This window comes from Chlorocebus sabaeus, chromosome 23 (assembly GCF_047675955.1).
Source record: "Chlorocebus sabaeus isolate Y175 chromosome 23, mChlSab1.0.hap1, whole genome shotgun sequence".
Taxonomy (NCBI): Eukaryota; Metazoa; Chordata; class Mammalia; order Primates; family Cercopithecidae; genus Chlorocebus; species Chlorocebus sabaeus.
This window is the reverse complement of record NC_132926.1, coordinates 39,251,943-39,276,958: the sequence shown is the minus strand read 5'-3', so window position 1 is coordinate 39,276,958 and position 25,016 is coordinate 39,251,943. Positions and strand designations below refer to the sequence as shown.

Sequence of the window (25,016 nt, the reverse complement as noted above, 5' to 3'; positions counted from 1 at the left end):
TGTAGCAGTAGTGGGAAACAGCCTTCTTTGGTCCCTGGGGGAAATCCCTGGGTTGGTTTCATTTGAGCTTGTGGGATCAGATTTCTGTCTATTCATTCTAGCTGGTGTGGAGAATATATTACTCCTAAAATAGTTTAAGGGTAGATGAGCATTATGAATTATGGCTTGTGGTTTTTCCAACTCATGATGTGTAGCATAGAGTGGAATGTATAGATGTTTTATGGGAAATATTACTTTGCAGGTCACTTTGGAACTTCTTGGGTGAAGCACTACTGTACATATCAACGGGATTCCAAACAAATCACCATGGTACCATTTGACCAAAAGTCAGGAGGAAAAGGGGTGAGTTCATTTTTAAAATTTGGTGTTTGATTTGCTTGGCTAACATATAGTGATTATAATGCATGTATACAGTGACACTTTCAGTGTTACATTTATGTTTCATTATAAATTTAAAATTAATAATTAAAAAAAATTTTATACAGTAGTTCCAGGAAGTCTAAGAGGCTGAAGAATTGCTAAAATAAGATGATTACTCTTAGCCCTAAGTTATATTAGGAACTGCAATTAAGAAATATTTTTGTATTTCACATATATACAATATCAAGCATGTTGAATATTTTTATATGCTAAAAATTATTGGATGACCTCATGCTGTGAAATTGATTCAATCCCACTCCCACTTGACACCTGGAGAGCTGCCGGTGGCAGTATAGATGTCCTGGTTACCTATTGCTGTGTAACAAGTCACCCCAAAACTTAGCAATATTTAAAACAACACCAATCATTTTAGTATTTCTCATCATTTCTGTGGGTCAGGCATTCAGGGTGCATTTGGATGGGTGGTTCAGGCTTGAGGTTTCTCATAAGGTACTAAGCAGATGGTAGCTAGAGCTAGAACAAGGAGGGTCTGAAGCAGCTCAAGCTGGCCAGATACAGAGCAGTTCTGTCTGAGAAATTAATCTTTGCTATTCAATGGAAGACAATAGATGTAAGGCCTGTGAATATAAACTGTCTCCTCCTAGGCCTTCTGTGTTTTGTTTGCTATTCTGATATTAGTGGGTGGTTAAGTTTTACCTTATGTAGCTACATACACTTCTGTTATTTCAACAAACAGGCAAGCTTGCTAATTTCCCCCATTAGTTTAGATAAAAAAGATTGACAGAGGCAGGGGAAACAGAAATCCTAACAAATTCCTAAGTGACAGTAAGAAGAAATCAGGGACAGCAACTTCTGTGTTTCTGGGCATAACCTAGTGCTATAAAGTAGTGCCATGAGATGAAATTGTCACATTCAGTTGAGCAATGGAATACTACTCAGCAATAAAAAGAAATAAGCCCTTGATATGCACAACAACATGGATGAATAGCAGAGCAATTATGTTAAGTGAAAGAAGCCAGACAAAAAGAGCACATACTGTGTAGTTCCATTTATATAAAATTATAGACTATGCAAACTAATGTGTAGCGACAGAAAGCAGATTCAGCAATTGCTTGGGGATGTACTGGGAGGAGGGATGGATTGCCAAGGGATACAAGGAAACTTTTGGGCATGGTGGAATTATTTGCTGGCTTGGTCATGGTGATGGTTTCATGGATGTATATGACATCAACATCTATAAATTGTACAGTTCAATATGTACAGCTTATACATTAATTATATGTCAGTAAAGTTGTTAAAATGTATTTATTGAGCAGCTACTGTTTCTAGGATCCAGTTGGGCTCAGGAGACAAGAATAAGCAAAATTTGACCCAGTCTCTGTTCTCAGGGTCCTGTGGTCTAATGGAGAGAGAGACATTATTGTATTCATCACCTATATCAATGCACAGTTTCAGCTATGGTCAGTGCTGTGATGGAGGGAAAGGTACATGGTGCTTTGTGAACACGTACTGGTGATATTTGTTCTGGTCTGGGAAGGTTTTCTTGGAGAAGTGATGACCAACCCAAGATCATAGAAGCTCAGAATTGGGAGGAAACCGTCTTCTTCTACTCTTATGAAACCTGCAAATTAAAACAATATCCACACTCGTTTATCTGCCGTGGACTGATGCAGTGCCATCATGATCCATCCATACTAAAGATGTTTGGGTCCAGGTCTAATATGGTGTACAAATGTAAGCTGCATGAGGCTTTTTCCTGGAAAGGTTTATAGTCACCCTTCCACCGCCCATGGTCATGAGCACTCAGATTTGAGAAGATGAAATGATGGCTCCTGTTTACAGGTCATGTGTGTCCTAGAGAGGAGTAGAGCTCCCATTCTGGCCTGATCTTAATAGTCTGTGTGTTCCCACTAGGGAGAAGATGAATCAGTTACCCTCAAATCCTGCACACGGCGGAAAACAGATTCCATTGAGAAGAGGTTTTGCTTTGATGTGGAAGCAGTAGACAGGTGAGTAGCTAGCACGCTTTTCTCAGGAGCCAATAGAGCTGAATTTCTATATCTTACTTTTTCTTTTCAGTCAAAGCTTTTCTGCTTTTTTTCTCTTCTCCCCCTCCCTCCTTCCTTTCCTTCTCCATCCCTTCATCTATGTCCAGGGTGCTGGATCCGGGCCATTGCTGGTTTGCAAGAATCATTAGAGTCTGCCTCTCTATCTTTTGGATTCAGCACTGAATCACTGGCTTGGTTTTGTTTTACTTTAATGTTAGTGCTTTCATGCTCAGAAATGTTGTTGTATCTCCAGGAGGTTGAGTAGACTTTTAAAGAAAACGATTTAGCATGATTGTATCAGCTATTTGAAAAATTTTTTTTAACTGAAAAAGTTAGTATAATGATTCAAAAGGCATTGAAATGGAAGAAATTTTTCTCAAATAAAAAGCAGCTTTTAGTTACATTTCACCTACCAATGTGTGTGTGTGCCCAGGAAAGACACCAAACCACTTGTGAAATCACAATTTTTTGGAGAGAGAGCCATGTGTTGTATTCCTCAAGATTTATAGTCTCTCATTAAGTTGTACCATTTCGTGGTTTTAAGCTAGTTTGACAACATTCCAATTCTTTGAAACACTTTACTTGGCAACAGGTTAATTTTTTCAATGAAACCCACGTGTTAAGCTTATTTGAGCTGCCTGTTCAAGATCAGGAATGCTAGCACCAAGATCCTTAAATCTCAGCATGATGCTCCGTATAATGCCATTTAATCTGTCTCCTTTGTTAAAAAAACACTATACCATTTCATCAAGCCAGTACTTACCCCTCCCTGGGAAGTTCACCTGTGGCCACCTTTCCCTGGCTCTGTGGCATCCTGAGACTGAGTACTGCCTGGGGTGTGCTCCTTGTGCACTGGCAGGTGTGCACTGCCTTCTTCTGGCAGGTGTCTACTCTGCGCTGGAGGCTGTTAGGTCTTCCATGGAGAGAGCATGCCTTCTTAGCCTGTATCAGAAGTTCATGGAAACTAACTGCATCTCTTAAGCAATTTAGTCATTACACTTTTGGCTCTCAAGCCAGACAACCTGGGTTCAAATTTTGACTTTGCTGCTTAGTAGCCATGTGACTTTTAGCAAGTTACTTAATCTTTTGGAACCTTGATTTTCTCATCTGGAAAATGAAGTTCCCAGGATGGTTATAAGGATTCAAGGAAATAATGCATGTAAGATGCTTGGCAGAGGGGCAGATAATAAGTGCTCAACAAGTATTAGCTGTTACTCTTTTTTTGCTAACTAGCTTGTCCTGCATGCTCACCAGACATGATATTTCACTTCTAAACACAGAGAAGTACATATCCTTTACTGTGTGTAGAGGTGTGAGAGGGGAAGATAAAAAGAATAGCATGGGATGGAGTCGGGGGATAGGTTGAATTGGAGTAGCAATGGGGAATTGCAAACAGCCTTCCCCAAACTAAATTTGGTTATTATTGGTTTTAAACAAATCCTAAACCTTGGTGCTTTAAGCATCTCTTTTCTCTTTTCTAAGCATGTGATTGAAGGGAATTCATATTATTGGCATCCTTGAAGGAGGTTCAGAAGATCTGGTTGCATGGAAGTATGGCCACCTGTGATGCCCGTCAAATGCACGGTTCCTAGAGAGAACCGTCTGCCGCAGAGCTGCTTTGAAGAGAGCATGCCTTGTGTTGCAGCGCTCTGTGAGATTGAAAACAAACCCAAATTTGCTTTCTGAAGCCGAATTATTTTTGTATTTTCATCTTCAGAAGTTTCCTGAGCAGTTATGGAGAGTGGCTTTTTAGGCGAGTAAAGCTCACTGTGGCACCTCCGTCTTATTTCCACCCTTGCCAGCACTTCCTAGCACCTTCCCTCCTTTATGACTCCCACAGCAGCTGTGCATGTCCCAATTATAAGCAAAGAGTGAATGTGTCACATTCAGCATACTGAGTGGGCTTGTGAGTCGATTGCTCCTGAGTTTCTGTCCCTGGTTCCCACTGTATGGCATGGAGGGATTTCGGTCATGGTTCAGATGAGGGTGCTGAGTTTCCTCTTTTTAATTTTTCTTTTTTGGGATGGAGTCTCGCTCTGTCACCCAGGCTGGAGTGCAGTAGCACGATCTCGGCTCACTGCAACCTCTGCCTCCCAAGTTCAAGTGATTCTCTTGCCTCAGCCTAGGGAGTAGCTGGGACTACAGGCATGTGCCACCACGCCCAGCTAGTTTTTTGTATTTTTAGTAGAGACGGAATTTCACCATGTTGGCCAGGCTGGTCTTGAACTCCTGACCTCAAGTAATCCACCCACCTTGGCCTCCCAAAGTGCTGGGATTACAGGTATGAGCCACCATGCCTGGCCTGAATCTCCTCTTAATAGACAGGAGGTGAGTAGACCGCCTAGGAAACACCTCCTCAGATTTCTATACAGGTCCCAAATATTTAGGTTAGAGTACAGCAGGATTTTCCTCCTTTTTCTTTTTTTGACCTCAGTGCCTTTCTGTTTTTTTCCCTCAGTGTTTAGAAGGGGGCCCAGGTAGAGAAGGAAAAGGCATTTTCATGCGATGGATAGCTGCATCGCTGGGAACTCTGCCCAGAATCCTTTTCTCCGAAGACTACTATACTTTCCTTTTTCACCAACGTCCCTTAGCAAGGAGGCGATTGCTGCTAGATGCCCTGCTGTCCTGCCTTCCACAGGTTCCCCAGCTCCACCTGCTGGACCAGAGAGGCAGAGGGTCAAAATGTAAGTTTAGCACCTAGGAAATGTGGAAGTGAAAGAGGGGATGGTTACATTTAACCGCATAAGGGTTTGAGATACTCCCAGAGTGTGTTAACTGGAGAATACACAAACATTTATGTAGTGACTAGTAACGTTTTCTTCTATCAAGATACAAATACATGTTAAAGTGTGAATTATGTAACTTAGAATATGGGATATTATGGATTTTTAAGATTGAATACATTTATCCTTTATACTTAATGCTGATGTATCAAGTTATTTTGTAACAAAAGCTGTAGCCTTTAGGAGGTGATATCCTAGGAGGTCAGTATTGTGAGTTGATTACCCTACATCAACGTATTTTACTGTGGTGAAAACCACGTGCACTCAGTTACAGATTCCTGGTGCCTGCCCCATACCCACCCAGTTCAGCTTTCTGGTACTGAGACCCTGAAATCCATATTTTCAAGCTTTTTAGTTGTCCTTTATTCTTACTACTACTTGGTATGTTAAATACAATGTGTTTCACAATACAGTTTCATCAGCACACATGAAAACAATTTCCTAATTTGAAAAATCACAACAAGCAACTATAGCAAAACAAAACAAAACAAATTCAGGCTCCTTTACTAAGGAGCCGAGTGCTTACCTGTATGGAGGAGGAGAGTGTAACTACTAGGAAAGGTGATTTCTAGTCCCTGAGACAGATTACTTGACCAGGCAAAAGGCAAAAACAGCCACCAAAATCAAACCCCTGCCTTTTTAAAGGATGTGAAAATGGAGGAGGAGTGAGGCAACTGGTAGTATCAGAGCATTTCCTGTAAGCTGAACACTTTCATGCTTGTTTTGTGTCATCCTCACTACAACCCAGGGAGGTAGGTCCTCCGTTATTCCCATACTGCTGAGGAATCTGCAGTGTAGCGGGGAGAGGCCGTTTACTCAGGGCTAAGGTGAGATTTGAACTGAGGTTCGCAGGAGCCTGTTCCAGGGCACATTGGTACCTCAAAACTTTGATTTTTTCTTTTTTTTTGAGATGGAGTCTTGCTCTGTTGCCCAGGCCATAGTGCAGTGGCGTGATCTCGGCTCACTGCAACCTCTGCCTCCTGGGTTCAAGCAATTCCCCTGCCTCAGCCTCCTGAGTAGCTGGGATTACAGGCATGCACCACCACGCCCAGCTAATTTTGTATTTTTAGTAGAGATGGGGTTTCTCCATATTGGCCAGGCTGGTCTCAAACTACTGACCTCAGGTGATCCACCTGCTTTGGCCTCCCAAAGTGCTGGGATTACAGGCGTGAGCCACCACACCTGGCCCGAACTTCAGTTATTTTAGAAACATTTTCCAGTGATGAGCTCAGAGCTGTTGGTGGTTGTGTTTCAGAGACACCGCAGTGTCCAGTTTTCAGGCTGTGAAATCTGGGAAGTGCTATTGGCACCCTGTCAGTTGCATTTGGCATTATAAACTAGAGTGAAACTGTACAATGTAAAGTACAATGAACTGAAGCAGCAAACTCGCCTCTCTTCTTACATCTATTCCTCTGTGACCTTCAGAAAGTCCTCATGTGACTAAATTAAGAGAGGCAATGTGATAGAGCATAGTGACAGGCACATGGCACTGAGTAGGTGTTCCATGAATGGTTTTTTTGGTTTCTGTACACCTTTTCTTCCAACTTTTATTTATTTGTTTAGAGGTGGGTGAGATCTCCTCATGTTGCCCAGGCTGGAGTTGAACTCCTGGGGTTAAGCAGTCTTCCCACCTCAGCTCCCGAGCAGTTGAGAAGATGGGTGCACCACTGTCACTGTCCCTGGCTCCACCTTTTATTTTTAAGGTGACACTCTTTTTTTTTTTTTTTTCTTTAAATAAATCCAGGACGACTAGCATGAGTAGGAGATATCCTAGCAGTAGTATCACTTGTCAGCTGATTGTTTTCATTGTATCACAATACATTGCTGTCAGTTTGTTAATCCTCAAATCCCTGACATGTAAGTCTTACAGAAAACTGTTGTTGTTCTTTGACTGATGAATGAGCTGGAAATCACATTAAATGTTAATCCAGGTCAATGGGATTTACATCTATGGTTCTTGAACTTTATATGTCAAGGATCCATTTTCTTTTATTTTTTATTTTACTTTACTTTACTTTACTTTTCTTTACTTTACTTTATTTTACTTTATTTTATTTTATTTTATATTTTTGAGACAGAGTCTTGCTCTGTCACCCAGACTGGAGTGCAGTGGTGTGATCTTGGCTCACTGCAACCTCTGCCTCCCGGGTTCAAGCAATTCTCCTACCTCAGCCTCCCGAGTAGCTGGAACTACAGGTGTGTGCCACCCCATCTGGCTAATTTTTCTGTTTTTAGTAGAGACAGGGTTTCACCATGTTTACCAGGCTGATATCAATCTCCTGACCTCAGGTGATCCGCCTGCCTCGGCCTCCCAAAGTGCTGGGATTGTAGGCGTGAGCCACCGTGCCCAGCCAAGGATCCTTTTTAAAACCAAATACATTTCTAGAACTCTACTTTTAATTCTTATATATCTAAGTTCTTTTACCTTTGATATCTAAAAAGTAGACCTATGCTCTCGTCTCTGTGTCCACACCCTTTCGTATTGGCTTCTACATGATTTCAGAGGCCACGTCTCATTTGGTTTCTTTTCTCTAGTGCCTTCCCTTTTTTCAGAACTAGTTTTTGGGGGGAAGTTCAAACCGGAACTACTGAGGACCCGGGATTACATGGAGCAAATGTTTCACAGACTAATATTAGCTCTTCATATCTCTCCTTTCCCTCAAAGAATTTCATTGTTCCCAACATTGAAAAGCTAAAGTTAGTAGAAATTCTTTGTATTTCTTCAATCTCAAACTGAAAACTTGCTTGGATCAAGGTATCATGTCAATCCAATCGATACAACGATTCTTTGAAAGTTCCTTCTGATTTCTTTTGAAATTCAGTTTAAAGACTCTAGCATTAAGAATATGACATGGCAGCTGGGCGCAGTGGCTCACGCATGTAATCCCAGCACTTTGGGAGGCAGAGAAGGGCGGATCACAAGGTCAGGAGATTGAGACCATTCTGGCTAACATGGTGAAACCCTGTCTCTACCAAAAATAAAAAACATTAGCCGGGTGTTGTGGCAGGCGCCTGTAGTCCCAGCTACTCGGGAGGCTGAGGCAGGAAAATGGAGTGAACCTGGAAGGTGGAGGTTGCAGTGAGTTGAGATCGCGCCACTGCACTCCAGCCTGGGCAATAGAGTGAGACTCCATCTCAAAAAAGAAAAAAAAATTGATATGGTTTTAAATAAATGTAACTTGTAGTGGTTGTGTTATATTGCCACAACATGCTCCAAAGGATACTTTTAAAACATTTCCTAGCAGACGCTTGTTATAAATTGTGTCCCTGCCAAAATCATATGCTGAAGTCCTAATCCCCAGTATCTGAAAATGTGGCCTTATTTGGAGATTACTTTATAGAGATAATCAAGTTAAAATCAGGTGATTAGGGTGGGCCGTAATGCGATGTTACCATTGTCCTTGTGAAAAGGGGAAATTTGGACCCAGAGATGGACATGTACACGAGAAGATACTATGTTAACACGAAGGCAGAAGTTGAGGTGATGCACCTACAAGCCAAGGAACACCAAAGATTGGCAGGAGAGCACCAGAAGCTAGGAGAGACGCATGGAGCAGAGTCTTCCTCACAGACCTCCGGAGGAACACTTGATCTTGAACTTTTAGCTTCTAGACCTGTGAAGCAATCAATTTCTGTTGATTAAGCCAACCAGTTTGTGGCACTTCGTGACAGCAGCCCCAGGAAATGAACACAGTGTTGAATAGGGAGGGCCTTTCTCAATGAAGCAGCACCCATGCACCCAGCAGCCTTTAAATGGATAACTCAACACCTTCTGCTTGAACACTCCCATTGCCAAGGAACCCCACTTCACAAAGCAGCCCATTCACATAAATTACCTTCTTTCTTTATTTTATTTTATTTTTACTTGATGATAGCCTAAGCTTTCATTAGCTTTTTAAAAATCACCCTTTTTTGACTGAGTGTGATGACTCATGCCTGTAATCCCAACATTTTGGGAGGCTGAGGGAGGTGGATCATTTGAGCTCAGGAGTTCAAGACCAGCCTGGCCAACGTGGTAAGACCTGTCTTTACTAAAAATACAGAAAAAAATTAGCTGAGCATGTTGGTGGGCACCTGTAATTCCAGCTACTCAGGAGGCTAAGGCAGAAGAATTGCTTGAACCCAGGAGATGGAGGTTGCAGTGAGCTGAGATCGCACCACCACACTCCAGCCTGGGTGACAGAGGGAGACTCCATCTCAGTAAAATAAAATAAAATAAAAATCACTTTTAAAATTCTTTAATAAAGCAGCATTGTTGGGTGCTTTTGTGTTACTTTGCCATAGCACTAGGCATTTGAAGGTTTATAATATATATATTGGTTAATTGAATAAAGACTGGATTTATTGTTACAAAACGTGTCAACTCTGTGAGAGGATTTAGTATAAAATTTCTGGGTTAAAAAATGGGACATGATTTCAAAGCAGCCGTTAGTGGTAGCATGATGTGAATCGGTAGTACTTGCTCATGTCTGTGTTCACTCACTTTGAATAATTAACTCCATCACACTGTGTCTTAAGGAAATTCATGAGCAAATATAGGGAAAGTATTTGGTTAGGCTAAAAAATCATGGTACTAGTCACTTGCCTGCATCCCTGGATTAGTGTATTTTTAAGAAATTTCTCACAGATGTAAGTGACACTTGGATATTTTCTCTCATGTTTTCCAGGAAGGCTCAGTCAATCATGTGAAAAATAATAAAACAACTTCTTCTGATTCCCTGAATCAGTAGAGTCTCTTCAGGGGCAGTGTTCACACTGGGAAGAGGAAATGATGACTTTTTTTCTGGGATTAACTGACTCTCACCAATGTCCATACATTTGAAAATGCTGTGTGTGTTAAGTGCCTCTTTCCCAGCACTGGTACTCTCCAGTGGGCAGCAAGGATAGCTTCTTAGAGAGGGCAAGGATATTTAGTGCTAGAGTTGTAGTAAGGGATAAGGCAAGAATCAACTTGTTTTCATGGAGCTCACCTTTGAGTTTGGAATGCTCATATACATTCAAGCAACTAAGGTATAAACACCAGTATGTTGAGTGTTCCGGCAAACCTGAAGGGCCAGAATACTGGGGGGAAATGTAACAAACAGGAGGACTTTACCCTTCCATTCTTATAAAGGATGATGGCCTGACTGGAATACACTGAATTCATTCCCTCCCTCCTTCCTTCCTTGTTTTATTGAGCATAACTACATGCTAGAGACTATTGACAGTGGAGATATAAACTTTACAAATCAATTGGACTTTCTTAACAGATCTCATCTGATTTTCTTTCATACCAATTCCAAAGTCCTTGTTTTGCAAGCTTTCCATGAATAGGTAAAGGGCAGTAGCTCTCCACTGATCTAGTCCCAGCCTAGCATTTCACATCCACTGTCAACTCTATCTTCTTCTTCCCAGGTAACCTGCATTTGCACAGTGATGAGTTTTTCTTTGTATTGGTTGGTTAGGTGTTTAATTAGTATGTTTTATATACCTCTGTTCAATTCTAAATGTCTGTCTCAAGTGATTTGCTTCCAGAGGCAGAAAAACATTTTATGCAGCTTTTAATACAGTAATAGGTGCATATGGTTGTTCAATTTTATTTTTTATGGTGACATAATTTTGAGATGGATTAATTATTTTCTTTGGGGCTATGGTGAACTATTGTGTAAGAGACTAGAGGAGCTTAATCAAGTTAGTTGCTATTTAAAATTAAAAATTTTAGCAGGTGCCCATGTAACCTGCATTTGTGTACTGGTAGGAAAAAGACCCAGGAAAATTGAAGGTTGGTGAAAGTCAGAATGGTGGAGGCCAGAAAGATTTTTGAAAGATACGAAGAATCTACTGGAACCCTCAGCACCCTCATTTCAAATATATTTGTATGGCAGGCTGCATGATGCAGGTAAAAAAATAAGAGCATTCCTAAATTTGAATTTGGGATCTGTTCCTTACTAGCTGTGTGACTCTGGGTAAGTGGTTTAACCACATCTGTAAGATGGGGTGAATTATCACTACATTGCAGGATTTTTTCTGAAGGTGGAACACACTAATATTCCCCTCTGATGGAGTCCTATGTCTGAAAACATGGCTGTAATTTTTTTTCTATGTCCTAAACCCTGGGACTCTATTGTTGTGATGGTGAACCTTAGCTTTGGTGGATATTCCTGTGAGCCTGCTTTTTGTCTTAATGGTGCTCTTTTCCTGTAGTGTCATAAGTTTTCAAGTTATCTATAAGCTGAGAGGAAATACAGGTGCATTCAGGGTATATGTGCAAAGGGCCTACTAGGGTAAGATTATATTTTCAAACTGTTTATGTGATAACCTCTTATTGATACATACTTCATATAAAAGATAAAGTTTTATGCCCTCTCTTTCCAATTTGTGGCCTCAAGAAGAAACTATATTAATTTTAAATTAAAATAATATTGTTTCTTCTAGCTTAGTAAGTGGTGTTTGTGCATGCATTTGTGTGTCTTTGTGAAATTGTGTGACTGTGAGATTATGTGTTTTCCAAAAAGGATCATCTTATGTAACACTTTGTTTCAACATTCAACCTCTAGATGGCAGTTTTGTGTATGTATTAGTAACTATTAGAAGGTGCAGTTGGAAATTAGCTGTCCTATATACACCTTGTATACATTGACAGAAGACTGTGTGTGTGTGTGTGTGTCTTTTCTGTAGAAAAAAAAAATGTGAGTATTATTCCTTAAAGGAAGAAAAGTATCCTAAATGACTCATTCTTTCTCTAGAAATTCCTTCCTCCCACCCTTTCATCACAAATTGTTCATACCCATTTTCTTGCAAAAACAAACATGCTCAGTTAGTTGGGCCTCTGTTTAAACGTTACCCTTTACCTGACTCTTTGAACTAAAGTGCCAGGCTCTTTGCTTTAGGAATGGCTTGTTTAGGATGGTGCAGAAAAGATGAGTGATTTCACTGTCCTGTGTGTGCTGAGAACCTGGCAGTCCTACTTTTCCCTCCTGGTGCAATGTGCCTTTATCTTTTGCAACACATGAACCCATTTTTCCTGGTTTCAAACTTCCCCTCCCTCCCCTTCTCACCCCTTGTTTGAAATAATATTTGATTTTGCCTTCCTGCTGGTTGGATTAGAGTGCTGGTCTCAATGCCATTGACATTTCAGTTAGGAAATGGCGTTTTCCTTCCTCAGAGGGTATTATATGACTCTAACTTCCATGACTTGAGTTAGGGGAAGATACCACAGTTTCTGAATTGCTTTTTGGCTGTTCTGTAAAATAAGTTAGTGGAGAAGTTCTTGGAATCTTAGAATTCATGTAGTTTGAACTTGTCATTGAGTTTTTTGTTTTTTTTTTCTTTTCTTTCAATTAAATGAGAGCATGCCTGTTTGCTGTTTGATTCTGGTTTAACAAAGAATGAGATATGGTGGTTAATGGACTTGATTGGGAAGGTGATTGAGGCAACCGTATTTTTACTCGTTAGTCTGCATGATGAAATATGGAGTTTTATTGGTTGAGCATACCAGTTTATTTACCAATTTCTAAATATAAGATGAGTTTGTCTTTTTAAAATCAAAACCAAAAATTACCTATTTCATAATTCTGGATAGAAGAAACAATTCAACCAATACATTCCACTTATGTACATTTCTGTTGATTGTGAGATAGAATAGTAAAAATGAAAAAAAAATACATGAAACAGAAGCTATATTTTCATAGTTTGTTATCAATAGTAGTAATAGGTATTTGCATTCTCTTTGAGTCTCATTCATCCCATCAGTGAATAATGCCTTGTCCTTGTGCAGTGTGTTAACATTTGCTTGCTTCTATGTCCCTGATGCCCAGCATCATGACTAGCACATAATAGGCACTCAGTCAATATCTGTTGCATTTAAGAGCCGTGCAATTTAATATGCCAAAGATGTCTTTGGGCTTCCCGATGTTTTACAACTTCCATCTCTCATAAAAATATAAGAACTTATCTGATGTGGTTGGTGATACCTACTTTTTAGACTGTTATTATTGCTATGATCCTAATTGTTTTAGGAACATTCCTCTAAAAATACCAAGGTTGCAGGCTTTAATAGGTTATGATTCATTCATTTATTAGGATCAGATCCTTCCTTCCTTCCTTCCTTCCTTCCTTCCTTCCTTCCTTCCTTCCTTCCTTCCTTCCTTCCTCTCTTTCTCTCTCTCTCTCTCTCTCTCTCCCCCCCCTCCCCCCCTCCCTCTCTCCCCTCCCCTCTCTTCCGCTCCCCTCCCCTCCGCTCGTCTCCCCTCCTCTCCTCTCCTCTTTCTTGAGTCTTGCTCTGCACACAGGCTGGAGTGCAGTGGTGTGATCTCCACTCACTGCAAGCTCCGCCTCCCAGGTTCATGCCATTCTCCTGCCTCAGTCTCCCAAGTAGCTGGGACTACAGGCGCCTGCCACTGCGCCTGGCTACCTTTTTTTTTGTATTTTTAGTAGAGATGGGGTTTCAGCATGTTAGCCAGGATAGTCTCGATCTCCTGACCTCGTGATCCACCTGCCTCTGCCTCCCAAAATGCTGGGAGGATCAGATCGTTTCTAAATAATTGATTAGAAACTACTTCCAAAAACTTCTTAGAGGGTTAACCCTTGCTTCCTCCCTCCCTCCCTCTCTCCAACTCTCCTTCCCTCCTTCCTTTCTTTCTTCCTCCCCTTAAGGTGCTGGTCTTCCTGGATCCCAGGACATGTATGCTACATGCACAGAGGGGCAGGGCAACATTGTCCTTGAAGTTTGGGCTTTGCTCTAGATTCAGGCACACCTGGGTTCAAGTGCAGGCTTTGGCACTTACTAGTGGTGTGACATTATGCAAGTAACTTATGTGAGTCTCAGTCTTTTCACTTTTAAAAAGAGAAATAATGATAGTGTCTACTTCATACAGTTATTGTGAAGAATGAATGATAATACAAGTAAAGTCCTTAGCACAGTGGTTAGCACATAATAAACACTCAGTAAATCTGCCTGTGGTTTGGGGGCTGCCAGTTGCAGCACCTTCTGGTTTCTTACTTTCTCTGTCTCTCACCTGTACCATACCCAGATTATCATGGCATATTATGAATTCTTCTCATGCACAAAGGCCTTGCAGAAGGACCCCAATGGTTTATTACATCAGAGCACACATAGTAGTGCAGATTCATACATTCTGTCTCCAAATAGTAGATTACCGTTGCCTTCCAGTGATGGCACTGGGTCCTTGAGTATTGGAAGAAAAAAGGAAGTAGCTCAAGTTCCTCCTTTGTGGATAACCTGGAGATACTCTCCTGAGTTTGACTGTAAGGTGAATAAAGAATATAGACAGGCATCCTTCATTGTTGGTATTAATGCATGAGGTGGATGTCTTTATAACATGCAATGATGACCTGGGTTGGAGCTCAGATAGATTCAGAGAAAGACAGACACAGACAACAGAAGTTGCAAACTGGTGGTCCACAGACATGCGTGGTTTGGCTTGAATAGTGTTTGAGGCAACATTTTAAAACTGGAAAAATCTTTGATTGCTGATCATGCTTTCCCATATGCCAGCTGCCGGTTGAACTGAATGACAGATACTTCTTTTAGGTGGGGTGTGTGCTGTCCTGCCACAGTCCCCACCATGCCCTGTTGCCCACCTTCCCCATGAAGACAAGTGACAGCTTTTTGCTTTGTACTAGCACTGTTGTTTTTCCCCCAGAGGGGAGATAATTCTTTGTTTCTATCTGAAAGTAAAACTGAAAAAGAAAAAAACCAAGAGCAACATAAGACCAAGCCTGTTTTCCTTGGATTAAAGAATTTCTTATCCAGTTTCCCTCATTTTGCTTACTTACCTAGTCTCTGCAGACATTTGGGTCTGTAATCTCGTAAACAGACATAGAAAAAGTGTCATTCTCCAATATTATTCTGTATGGCTTTGGCCATATCTTTGTGTAAATGAAGCTCTTCTGAACCAGAACCATTACATTGTCCAGGAACTGTTAGGAATTCATTTTCCCAGTAGCACTTCAGAAACAAAGGACCACTTCCCCTCCCTGGCACTTGCAAAACTCTTCTTGCAAGTGGATGGCAGCTCATGCTCCCTTCCTTATCATTCCCCTTTGTCTTCCTATATAAGCGTAGTGGGCAGGTTTCAGACACAGGCTTTGAGATTGTATGTTCCTGTGGGCGCCTCAGCTCGTCTTCTTTGAATTTGACCCTTAAATATACAGTAGTGTGGTTGGAAGTTGGGGAATGAACTCTTGCCAACAGAAGATTTGTAGTCTTATGAATGAATAAACCCTACATCTTTGTAGGTTGATTTAGAAAGAACGGTACTGGTAAATTCTGAGTGTTTTTGTTTCAGTGGGGTGGAGTTAGTAATAGCTTTTCCTTGTCCAATAGGAAGTGGGTAAATTGCCAAACCACTGAGATCACTATTGTTGACTCAGATTCAGGAATAAGATTAGGAAAGCTGTCGAGTAACCCTGGAATCGGGGCTGGTTGTGATTCTGTTTGCTCTTGGCTGGTGAGCAGGCTATGAGTTGATATAGCCAGTGGTCCCAGGATCCTGAATGTGTTGCTAAACCATATATTTCTTTCCATGGGCTGTTTTTGGGGGCCAGGGTTGGAGGAAATATGGTGTTGGGTAGCAACTTGCCCTGTGGTAGATGGAGAGCTATTTTCTCCATGGCTCCTACAGTGTGAGAGGTGAGGTGCCAACTTAGAGAAAATTCCAGATCCTCGTTCATGATTCTCAAGCAGATCCAGATATAGCCCTAAGGACATATTCAGAGTGAAAAGGAAGTGCTGTATTTTAAGTGGATTCTCAGGGTTGAGCTCTACAGAGGATTTTTAAGTCATTTGCTCCATCTCTCATCTGGCAGGTGGAGGGAGCTCCTTGACAGATTTTTTAGAATTTGCCAAAGACCCCTTCTCTGTTCTTGTTAGTTATCAGATGTTAATTTTAAAAGGGAGTGGCAGGCCGCTTTGTTGCGTTACTCAGGAGGAAAAAGGAAATGGCCATTATGTCAGCGCAGGTGTGTCCCTTCAGCCCTCAGCCCTGTGTGCTTTGTGGTAGAGGCATGAATTTCAGTGCTGTATATGAGCATGTTGGGAGTGGGAATCACACACGTCATTAGCACCTGTGGGTTGTTTCTTTTCCTTTTGAAACTATACACACCTGCCCTTCTGCAGTGGTAATTTTAACCCTACCCCATATTTACCATCCTGTTCCCGCTCACCCCACCTCTACCTGCCCCTGTGATTACAACTAATTTTTGGAGCATTCACCGTGTGCCTGACACTTTGAAATGCCGCACACACTTCTCATGTAACCTTCCCAGCATGCACTGAGGTGTAATCGTGATAACGCTGGGAGACAAGTAATTGAACTGCTCTATGCTACTGTTCTTTAAAACATAGGTAATAAGAGTAGCACAGAATAGTTCAATTGCTAGTCTGCCATGGTTATACATCTAGGAAGCACTAGAATCAGAATAACTAGTGAGCCTAAGTTATTGATGAGAAGTCATAGCTCTTGGATATTTAAAACAATTTTTACTGAGGTGTAATCACAGTAAAATGCATGAATCCAAAGTCTGTATTTTAATAACTTTTCATACACACACAACTGTGTAACCATCCAGATGAAGATATAGAATGTTTCTGTCACTCCAGGAGATACCCTTGTGCCGCTTTTCAGTTGTTGCTCATATCTCTTTTTCAAAAAAAAAAAAAAATCGCTCTTCTGACTTCTGTTGCCATAGATGAATTTTGCAAGTATTTGAACATCATAGAAGTGGAGTCACACAGTCACATAATCTTTTGTGTCTGGCTTCTTTCCCTCATCGTTATATCTCTGAGATTCATTCATGTTGTTGCATGTAGCAGTGGTTGATTCTTTTTAAAAAAATTGTTGTATGGTGTCCCATTGTTCAAATATACAACAGTTTATCCATTTATCAATGAGTATTTATTTGTTGTTATTTTTGCAATTTTTGGCTATTCTAAATAAAACTGCAGGTATTCTTGAATGTACCTTTTGGTGGACATATGTACTCAATTCTCTTGAGTATATATGTAGAGGTATAATTGCTAGGTCATAGGGCAGGTGTATGTTTAGTTCTAGCAGATATTGCCAAAGTAGTTCCATCAACTTATTCTCCCACCAGCGATGTATGAGAGTCCCAGTTACTCTACATTTTTTGCCAGTACTGGTTATTGGTGGCCTTTTAATGCCCTCTATTCAGGAGGGTGCTTGTTATATCTCATTGTGGTTTTAATCACATTTCCCTGATAAGTAATCAGTTTGGGCTCTGTTTCTTAGCCTTATTGGCCATTTGGATGTCCTCTTTTATGAAGTGCTTATTCAAGTATTTATTGTATTGGGTGGTTCATTTTTTCTTATTTATTTTTAGGCATTCTTTACATATTCTGGATATGAGTCTTGTAGGAGATAGATATTACAAATATCTTCTCTCACTCTGGTTTGACTTTTTTAAAAATAAAAGTAATTAAGTAATTAAATTCATCTTTCGATGAGTGTAAGTTCTTCATTTTGGTGAAGTCCAATTTTTCAATATGTTTTCTTTATGATTATGACTTTTTGTGTTTTTTTAAGAAAAACCAATTGCCTTTCCATCTCTTGAGTATTTTTAAGATAGATAAAACATGGAGAACCACAGCTGTAGAAAGTAAGCCCCAGTTACTCTGGATGCTGTTGGATTCTTGTTTTGGATTAACTGTTCGCCTAGAGTAGTGTTGTAAGCCCTCATATTTATGAAGCACGTTAGGTTTTTACAGAGCTCTTTATCATTCAATCTTATTTAATCCCAAGCAGGAGCTCATTAAGGCACTTGCAGAAGTGTGTGGCTGATTTTGACACCAGAGGACTTGGGTGGTCAGTATGAGCTTTCTGGGGGCTGTGGTGCCATCACATTTGCCATGGCATTATGCACAAGAGTTAAGGGTTGGAATGCTTGTGTTCACATCCTGGCTGTGTATCTTGGCAGCTCTGTGATTGTGGACAAGATACTTAACCTCTCTGAGCCTTGGTTTTCTCATCTGTTAAAGGAGAGTAATAAGAATATACTTTTCTCATGATGTAGCTGTGAAGATTAGGTGAATTAATTTATATACAGTGCTTAGCACAGCAACTGGCACATACTGCTGGGTTATACTTATTACTGTTCTTTTATTGTACTGAGTCTAATAGGCTCACAATTCTTTGTAGAGGTAAAAAGAGCTCTGATCATTTACTCCATTTCTCTTTCATTGTTTTATATGTTCCCTTCCTCATTCCATATTATCCTCCTACTTTTTTTATTTTGAGACGGAATCTCGCCCTGTCGCTAGGCTGGAGTGCAGTGGCGTGATCTCGGCTCACTGCAACCTCCACCTCCCGGGTTCAAGCGATTCTCCTGCCTCAGCCTCCCGAGTAACTGGGACTACAGGCACGTGCCACCATGCCCAGCTAATTTTTGTATTTTTTAGTAGAGATGGGGTTTCACTGTGTTGGTCAGGATTGTCTTGATCTCTTGACCTCGTGATCCACCCATATCGGCCTCCCAAAGTGCTGGGATTATAGGCGTTGGCCACTGCACCCGACCTATCCTCCTACTTTTAATCTCTCTCTCCTCTGTCTCCCCAGCCCTGCCCATTTTTTTGCTGTGAAGAACCACATGCATTTCAAACATGAACTAAATTGACATCCTGTAAGAGCAGGTCTCAAAGTATGCTAGTTTATAGGGACTGACCTGCAAAGTGGAGGGTCGTTGAGGGTTTTGCTTGTTTTATTTTGTTTTGAGGGATAGTTATTAGTAGGGCATGAGGAAGGTAGATATGGAAAGAAAGTTACAGTTTTACTCCAGAATAAAGATAGTTCACCCTTTTTACCTTTGTTCTTGGAAATTCACATGCAAGACATGTGCATCCATCCCCTACCCCACTCCCCCTGCAAAAGGGAACAAGACTACATGTGGAAAAGAACTTGCATTTTGATATTTCTTCTTGGAATGAAAACAAATCCTGTTGACTTTCCTGGTTACCAAGGCCAAGTGGCCCACCCTTCACAGCCTCTGAGGTTGTCGAACTTCCTCTTTGTGGCCCGGGGTGGAAATCTCACACTGTGTGCCATGAAGTTGATGTAATATCTGTGGGCCCCTGAGACCGTGGTATGCAGACAGCTCTTGTGATCTCACTGTTTGCTGGTGGGCCACTAGCAGGAAACGAACTAGAGACATGTTGGCTCCTTGACCTCACTGCAGAAAGGAGGGTAACTTTGCACTCTAGGGCAAGGGGAACAGGAAGGAAAAGAGTGGGGATGGAGTGGACAGCCCAGGGTGTGGGCCTCAAACTTAACTCTGCACCAAGATCACCTGGGGAGTTGGTTAAAATCCAAGTTCCCAGGCATAGCCCAGTTCAGATTGAGTGGAGTGGGGTTGGGCTGGAGTCTCCATGTTAAGGGAATGTCTGATTCTGAAGCAGGTGGTACAGAAGCAGCACCTACAGCAACACTGAAAGACCCAGAATCGGGGACTTGAGAGTTCTGCAATAGACAGTAGCTACAGAGGCTTTTTGTTTCAAAGCTATTAAGATGTCGTACTTGGTCTTTAGAGAAAGGTGGAAGGGTAGAATCAGTCCATCGTGCCTTCAAGCCACAGAGTCAGTTCTGTGGAGCCACCACTGTCAGCTGTCTGCAGATGCCCACTGACTCTGGCACACTGAATGAGCTGATGGTGGGAAGTGGGCACTTGGTTGGGTCTGAGAATGAGAATTTCTGAGAAGAGGCGGGAGAGTCCTGGAAGGTGCTCATGGAGCACCTTCAGATAACTCAGAGGAGTTATTCCATCCTCTGAGTCATCTTTGTATTATGGTGCCAGTCCCAGTGTGACCTTCATGGGAATGACCATCCTCTTAGGATCAGTGTTCCACCGTCATCAACACGCCCGCCTGTCTAGCTGCCCACCCCTCCTCTCACCCACACACACCCCCGCTCCCCTTTCTGTCTCTTGCTTGTTCTCTCACTCCCTTCTCTTGCTTGTTTGCATGCTTTCCCTCTCTCTCTGTCTCTCTCGACCCCACACACGTTTATACCCTCATACATTCACACCCCTACTCCATGCCCCTTGTATCCTCAACCCATCTGTATTTACATGCCCACAGCTCTAAAGTTTTTTTTAAGGAGATGTTGAGGGATGATTAATGAAAAGAATCAAATGTGACTTTTAAATTATGTTAAACAAATAGGTTTAGCATATTCATTAGAACTATAGCTATAAGCCAGAAGCGGAGATGATGGGCGGGTGAGAATGAGCAAGCTTGGGTGCTTATGGGGCCCAGGCTTGTGCTGCTAAGGGTGTTGCTCAGCCTGTGTAGTTTTCATACCGTATTGTCGTATGTTCATTCGCAGTGTTTGTGCACTCAGACAGGAATCAGACTTTCTTGCTCAGTGGACTTCTTCCTCCTTTTTAGGCTGTCTCAAATTTTAAAGAGGATGGTTTTTAACTAGCAATTCTTAACTTTTTGAGGGTTGCAGTTCTCTCTGAGAATTTGATGGACAATTTGAATTGTTTCTACAGAAAAATCCACATACATTTGAGGGAGAGGAGGAGGTGGTTTGGGGACACTCTGGGATTTATCTTCACCCTAAATGAGTAACTCCTGCTTTAATGAGCATAGAGGGCTTTCAACCTCTTCTCCCAAGGTCGTTTTTATGGCACAGTCTCTTTTTCTTGTGGAGTACCATTTGTGATGGGAACTGAACAAAACCCATTTGATATTGTGTACGTGTCTTCTGGAGGGCTTGTGCTCAGGTTTAGGGAGCAAGCCGATTTCAGTGAGTGAAATGATCTCATGCATGTAAAGCACTTAGCACCTGACATGATTAAGTATTCATTTTTTAAAAAGACTGTGCACATTTAATCATAACTACCAAGATGATGACCACCATAAAACTTCTCCATGTCTGAAGCAATTTAGAAGCAGTGGACTAGATATTAGGAGACAAGCATGCCTCCAGCTTGGATGTTTTCTCCTCTTTTTTGTCTTGAGTCCAGTAATTCCATTCACTTCCACAAACATTTATTGCATTTCTACTGTGAGTATCATACTCTGTTAAGCATTTTGAGGTCTCGAAATGAATAAGATTTCAAGGAATTGAACAGTGTCTAAAGGAACCACTTAACTCCTCTATGTCCCTTACCTGTAAAATAGGGTCATATCTTCTGTGTTTCTGCCTCTCTGAGGGAGATGGGCTAACTGAGAGGAATTTGGGCCATCTTTTCTGAGACTAGAAGGTGGCTTAGTAAAGCCGAGGGTTGTACCCCTGTTTGTGTCGTTAACCCTAGCAACCACTGACTCTTTTGAGTGGATGTTTAAGATTCGCCTTCACCAATCTCTGTACATGTGGCACTGGTTTCATATCCATGTCCCTCCTTTCTCTGCAGGCCAGGGGTTATCACCATGCAAGCGTTGTCGGAAGAGGACCGGAGGCTCTGGATGGAAGCCATGGATGGCCGGGAACCTGTAAGTAACAATTCAGGGAAGTACAGCAAGAATGAAGGCCCTGAGTTGTTTGTTGCTTCCCTAGTGCAGTGATTTTTGCTGTTGTTCTAAAGCCTTGGGTTCTTGAAACCAATGTACTAGAGGTGGTTTTTTATTCTTAGGTTTATGTTTGTGAATATTGATATTGCTTCTGTATAGATATAGTTCTTGAGCTTTGACCTCTCTGTCCTAAGGCATGGCTTCTGCATAGAATTACACCAGAACTCCCATCTTTTATCACTGACTTCTGGTTCAGCCTCCCTTAGTAACTTACCTCCCCTTATAAGCAGTGGGACATTATCACGGTGGATGGAGGGAGGTGAGCCTGGTAATATGATCCCTGCTGCTATTTCAGCAATGCTGGCCTCAGCTGGGTGATGTAATCTCATAGTTGTTCCGCATCTTGTGACGTGTAAAATCCGTAAGAGCCCTGGAATCATTGTAGTCATCTTATCTTAGTTCCAAGGATCTCAACTCTATTAGTCAGCAAATCTCAAGGTTGCAGAAATCGTAAGAGTACAGTCTAACCATGTGCCACCAACAAAAGAGAAAAAGAATCTACAATGCCAGAGGGCCAATAATTGATGCTTACACCAAAGGGAGGAAATGTGTGCAAGGAAGAAGTAGGCCATGGGCTCCATTGACTATAGAACTCTTTGCATCAAGCTGGATAATGCCAGCTGATTTGTGTGTCTCTTTCTCAGCTTACCTTGGTGAGGTGGTCCGGCAACATAGTTATGTACCTTTCTACTCAGCCATATTTTATACAAACTTGCGACGCAGTCAACTAAGCATAAAGAAATAGCTAGTATTGGATGACATTTAATAATATATGGAGCAAGGTCTCTTAAAGATTTAAATAAATAATGATTTAGACACAGTTTGCTAAACTATAATTAAGCATTGTTTAATCTTAATTCTTCTCCTGGGCTAAAATATAAGATAGCTCTGATTGTCTCTGAATATGTTGTTACCCATAGGAACCCTCAAAACCAGATACACATTTCTACCTTTGAGGCTTTATGGGCACAATAGCTGCTTGATGTCAGAGGCCTTTGAAAGAAGCTTCCCAAGTAGATCTTTCTTTTTGCTAGCATTATTTACTATTTGTTGAGCACACTTTTTTGCATGTTAGGCGCAGGACTGAGCACATTACATCTCTTAACCTGTTTATTTCTCTTAGCACTTAATGAAATAAGTGCTGTGATTCCATTTTATAGATGAGGAAACTGAGGCTTAGACAGGTTAAATAACTTGCCCCAAGTCGCACAGATAGTGAATGGCTGTATTAGTAGGGTACAGGCTAGGTTGCTATAACAGAGAGAGTCCGAAGTACAGTGGTTTATGTAAGATAGATAAGTGTATTTCTCTCTTAGAGCCGAGAAGGGAGGAGTCCTTGTCCAGTAGGGTCATTCTGCTATCCTCAGCCCACGGCTTCCCACATTGCTCCAGTCATTGCCATTTTCCAGCCAGAAAATGAGGATGAAAGCATTTTGAAGGACCCAGAAGATGCACACGACACTTCCATTGGCTCAAACATAATGGTACAGCCACATCTGCCTGCAGAGCAGGCTGGGAAACCTAGGCTGTACATAGGCAGTCATGGGCCCTGCCAGGACCCTGGGGGTGTTATTATTCCAGAGAAGAAGAGGAGAAAGGATACTGTGAATAGTGGGCAGTCTCCATCCTAGTGGCAAAGCTAGAATTTGACCCATGTCTAATCCTAGACATACTCAGTTTTCATCTTTAATGGAGGTAAAATTTCAAATTGCCTTCTAAGAATTCTCAGTTCATTTTTACAGTACTTTCACTCACTCCCTGGAATGATTCTTCAACTCAGAGGGAAGGAAATGCCCAGGAAGAACAATCCTGTATGGCATTCTATTCTTGGTATGGGCAAAAAAAGCCAAATTACAACAACAAAAAAACCCCAAACCCACTACCATCTCTCCCCCTGCCCCGGATAAGCTGGAGTTCCAAAACTGCCTCACCAATTAATTCCATTTTAAGCCTCCCCATCCTCTCCCCCCACCACTTAGATATTTGTTCTCTGCGTATAATTGGTCTTCTTACTAACCACTTCAGTTTTCCTGTAGATTAACATCTGGCCTCTGCAGATGGAAAGTGTGCTGTTGAAAGAAACATCTTCTTGCTCCAGAATGTACAAATTAGAACAAGTTTAAACACAAAATAATTTTGTTTCTAAACATAATATAAAATTATTTCCTCACAGGAACATATAGCTTGCACTGAAAACCACACTTCTGTGTGCTTTTTAGTTTCCTAAAGAGGGAGATAAATACAGACAAATGATGTCTGTGTAATTGACAGTAATACTAGGCTTAATTTTGTCTCCCGTTGCTGAAAGCCTCTAGGGGACATTACTAGAGATACATGGCCAGTAGACAATTAGCAGCTCCAGCTTTAATCACCATCTCCCTAATTAGTTAAATCTGTCCCTGTGGGAGCTTTGGATTTCTCTAGTTAGCTCTTCCTCTAGTCGGTGTTAGTGTGGTTGCCTTACTTCAGGGAGATGTTAACAGTGGCAACTATCTTCTGTTTTATACTTCTATCTCAGTTGTTCTTTGATGGATTATTTGGTGTTGGCGGTTTTGTTTTGTTTTGTTTTTTTGGAGGGGGTTACTTTTAGTTTCTATTCTTTTGTTCTTTCATTGTCCAATAATACCTTAGGATGGTTGGTTGAAAAACAAAGAAAAGCTAAATGAGCCCCAAATCAGTTGATTTTGCAACATTTCATTTTTAAATGTTAAATTTAGTTTTGGCATTAAATCATACTTTTTTTTAAATACACAGTCATATCTTAGTCTAAAGAAATGTTGAATATCTTTATGGTGTTGATGGGCGTATAATAGAGGAAGAAATTAGAATTGTCTTCCTACAATAAGCATTATGGATTTTATGTAGTACATTTGAATTAAAATTTGAATTATTTTAATTCAAATGTAGGAAACTCAATTCAAACTTGAGGAAAAGCTGGACTTATTGGGTTACATAACTGAAAAATATTGGAGTCTAATAGTCTGTGGCTCATCCGAATCTGGGAACTTACATAATATTTGGAGTTGGTTTCCTCTTTTGTATTGGCTTCATTTTCCAACATGTTCTTTTCATAGAGTGGTGAGATGCTTCCTTACTATTCATTCCAAGCTTACGTCTTCTTATTAAAAACAGGGGGCAGTAACCTTTTTCTGTAATGGTCCAGATAGTATTTTAGGCTTTGTGGGCCATGTGGTCGCATTTGCAGCTACTAACTTTGCTGCTGTGGCTAAAAAGCTGCCATGGACAATATGTAAATGAATAGGTATAGCCTTGTTT

At 41.2% G+C, this 25,016-nt stretch overlaps 1 protein-coding gene across 7 annotated transcripts in view; it reads left to right on the top strand.

Annotated features, from left to right (window-relative positions):
• Positions 1–25,016, top strand: part of ARHGAP26 (Rho GTPase activating protein 26) — a 460,619-nt gene that overhangs the window by 137,795 nt on the left and 297,808 nt on the right. For all 7 annotated transcript variants that reach the window (XR_012090832.1, XM_038006566.2, XM_008014813.3 and 4 more), the window contains 3 exons: positions 242–342; positions 2,296–2,390; positions 21,584–21,662. Coding sequence is in view for 6 of the 7 variants with exons in the window: in XM_038006566.2 (XP_037862494.1) it covers positions 242–342; positions 2,296–2,390; positions 21,584–21,662 (275 nt within the window). In the remaining variant the exon portion in view is untranslated. The remainder of the gene's footprint in view (positions 1–241; positions 343–2,295; positions 2,391–21,583; positions 21,663–25,016) is intronic.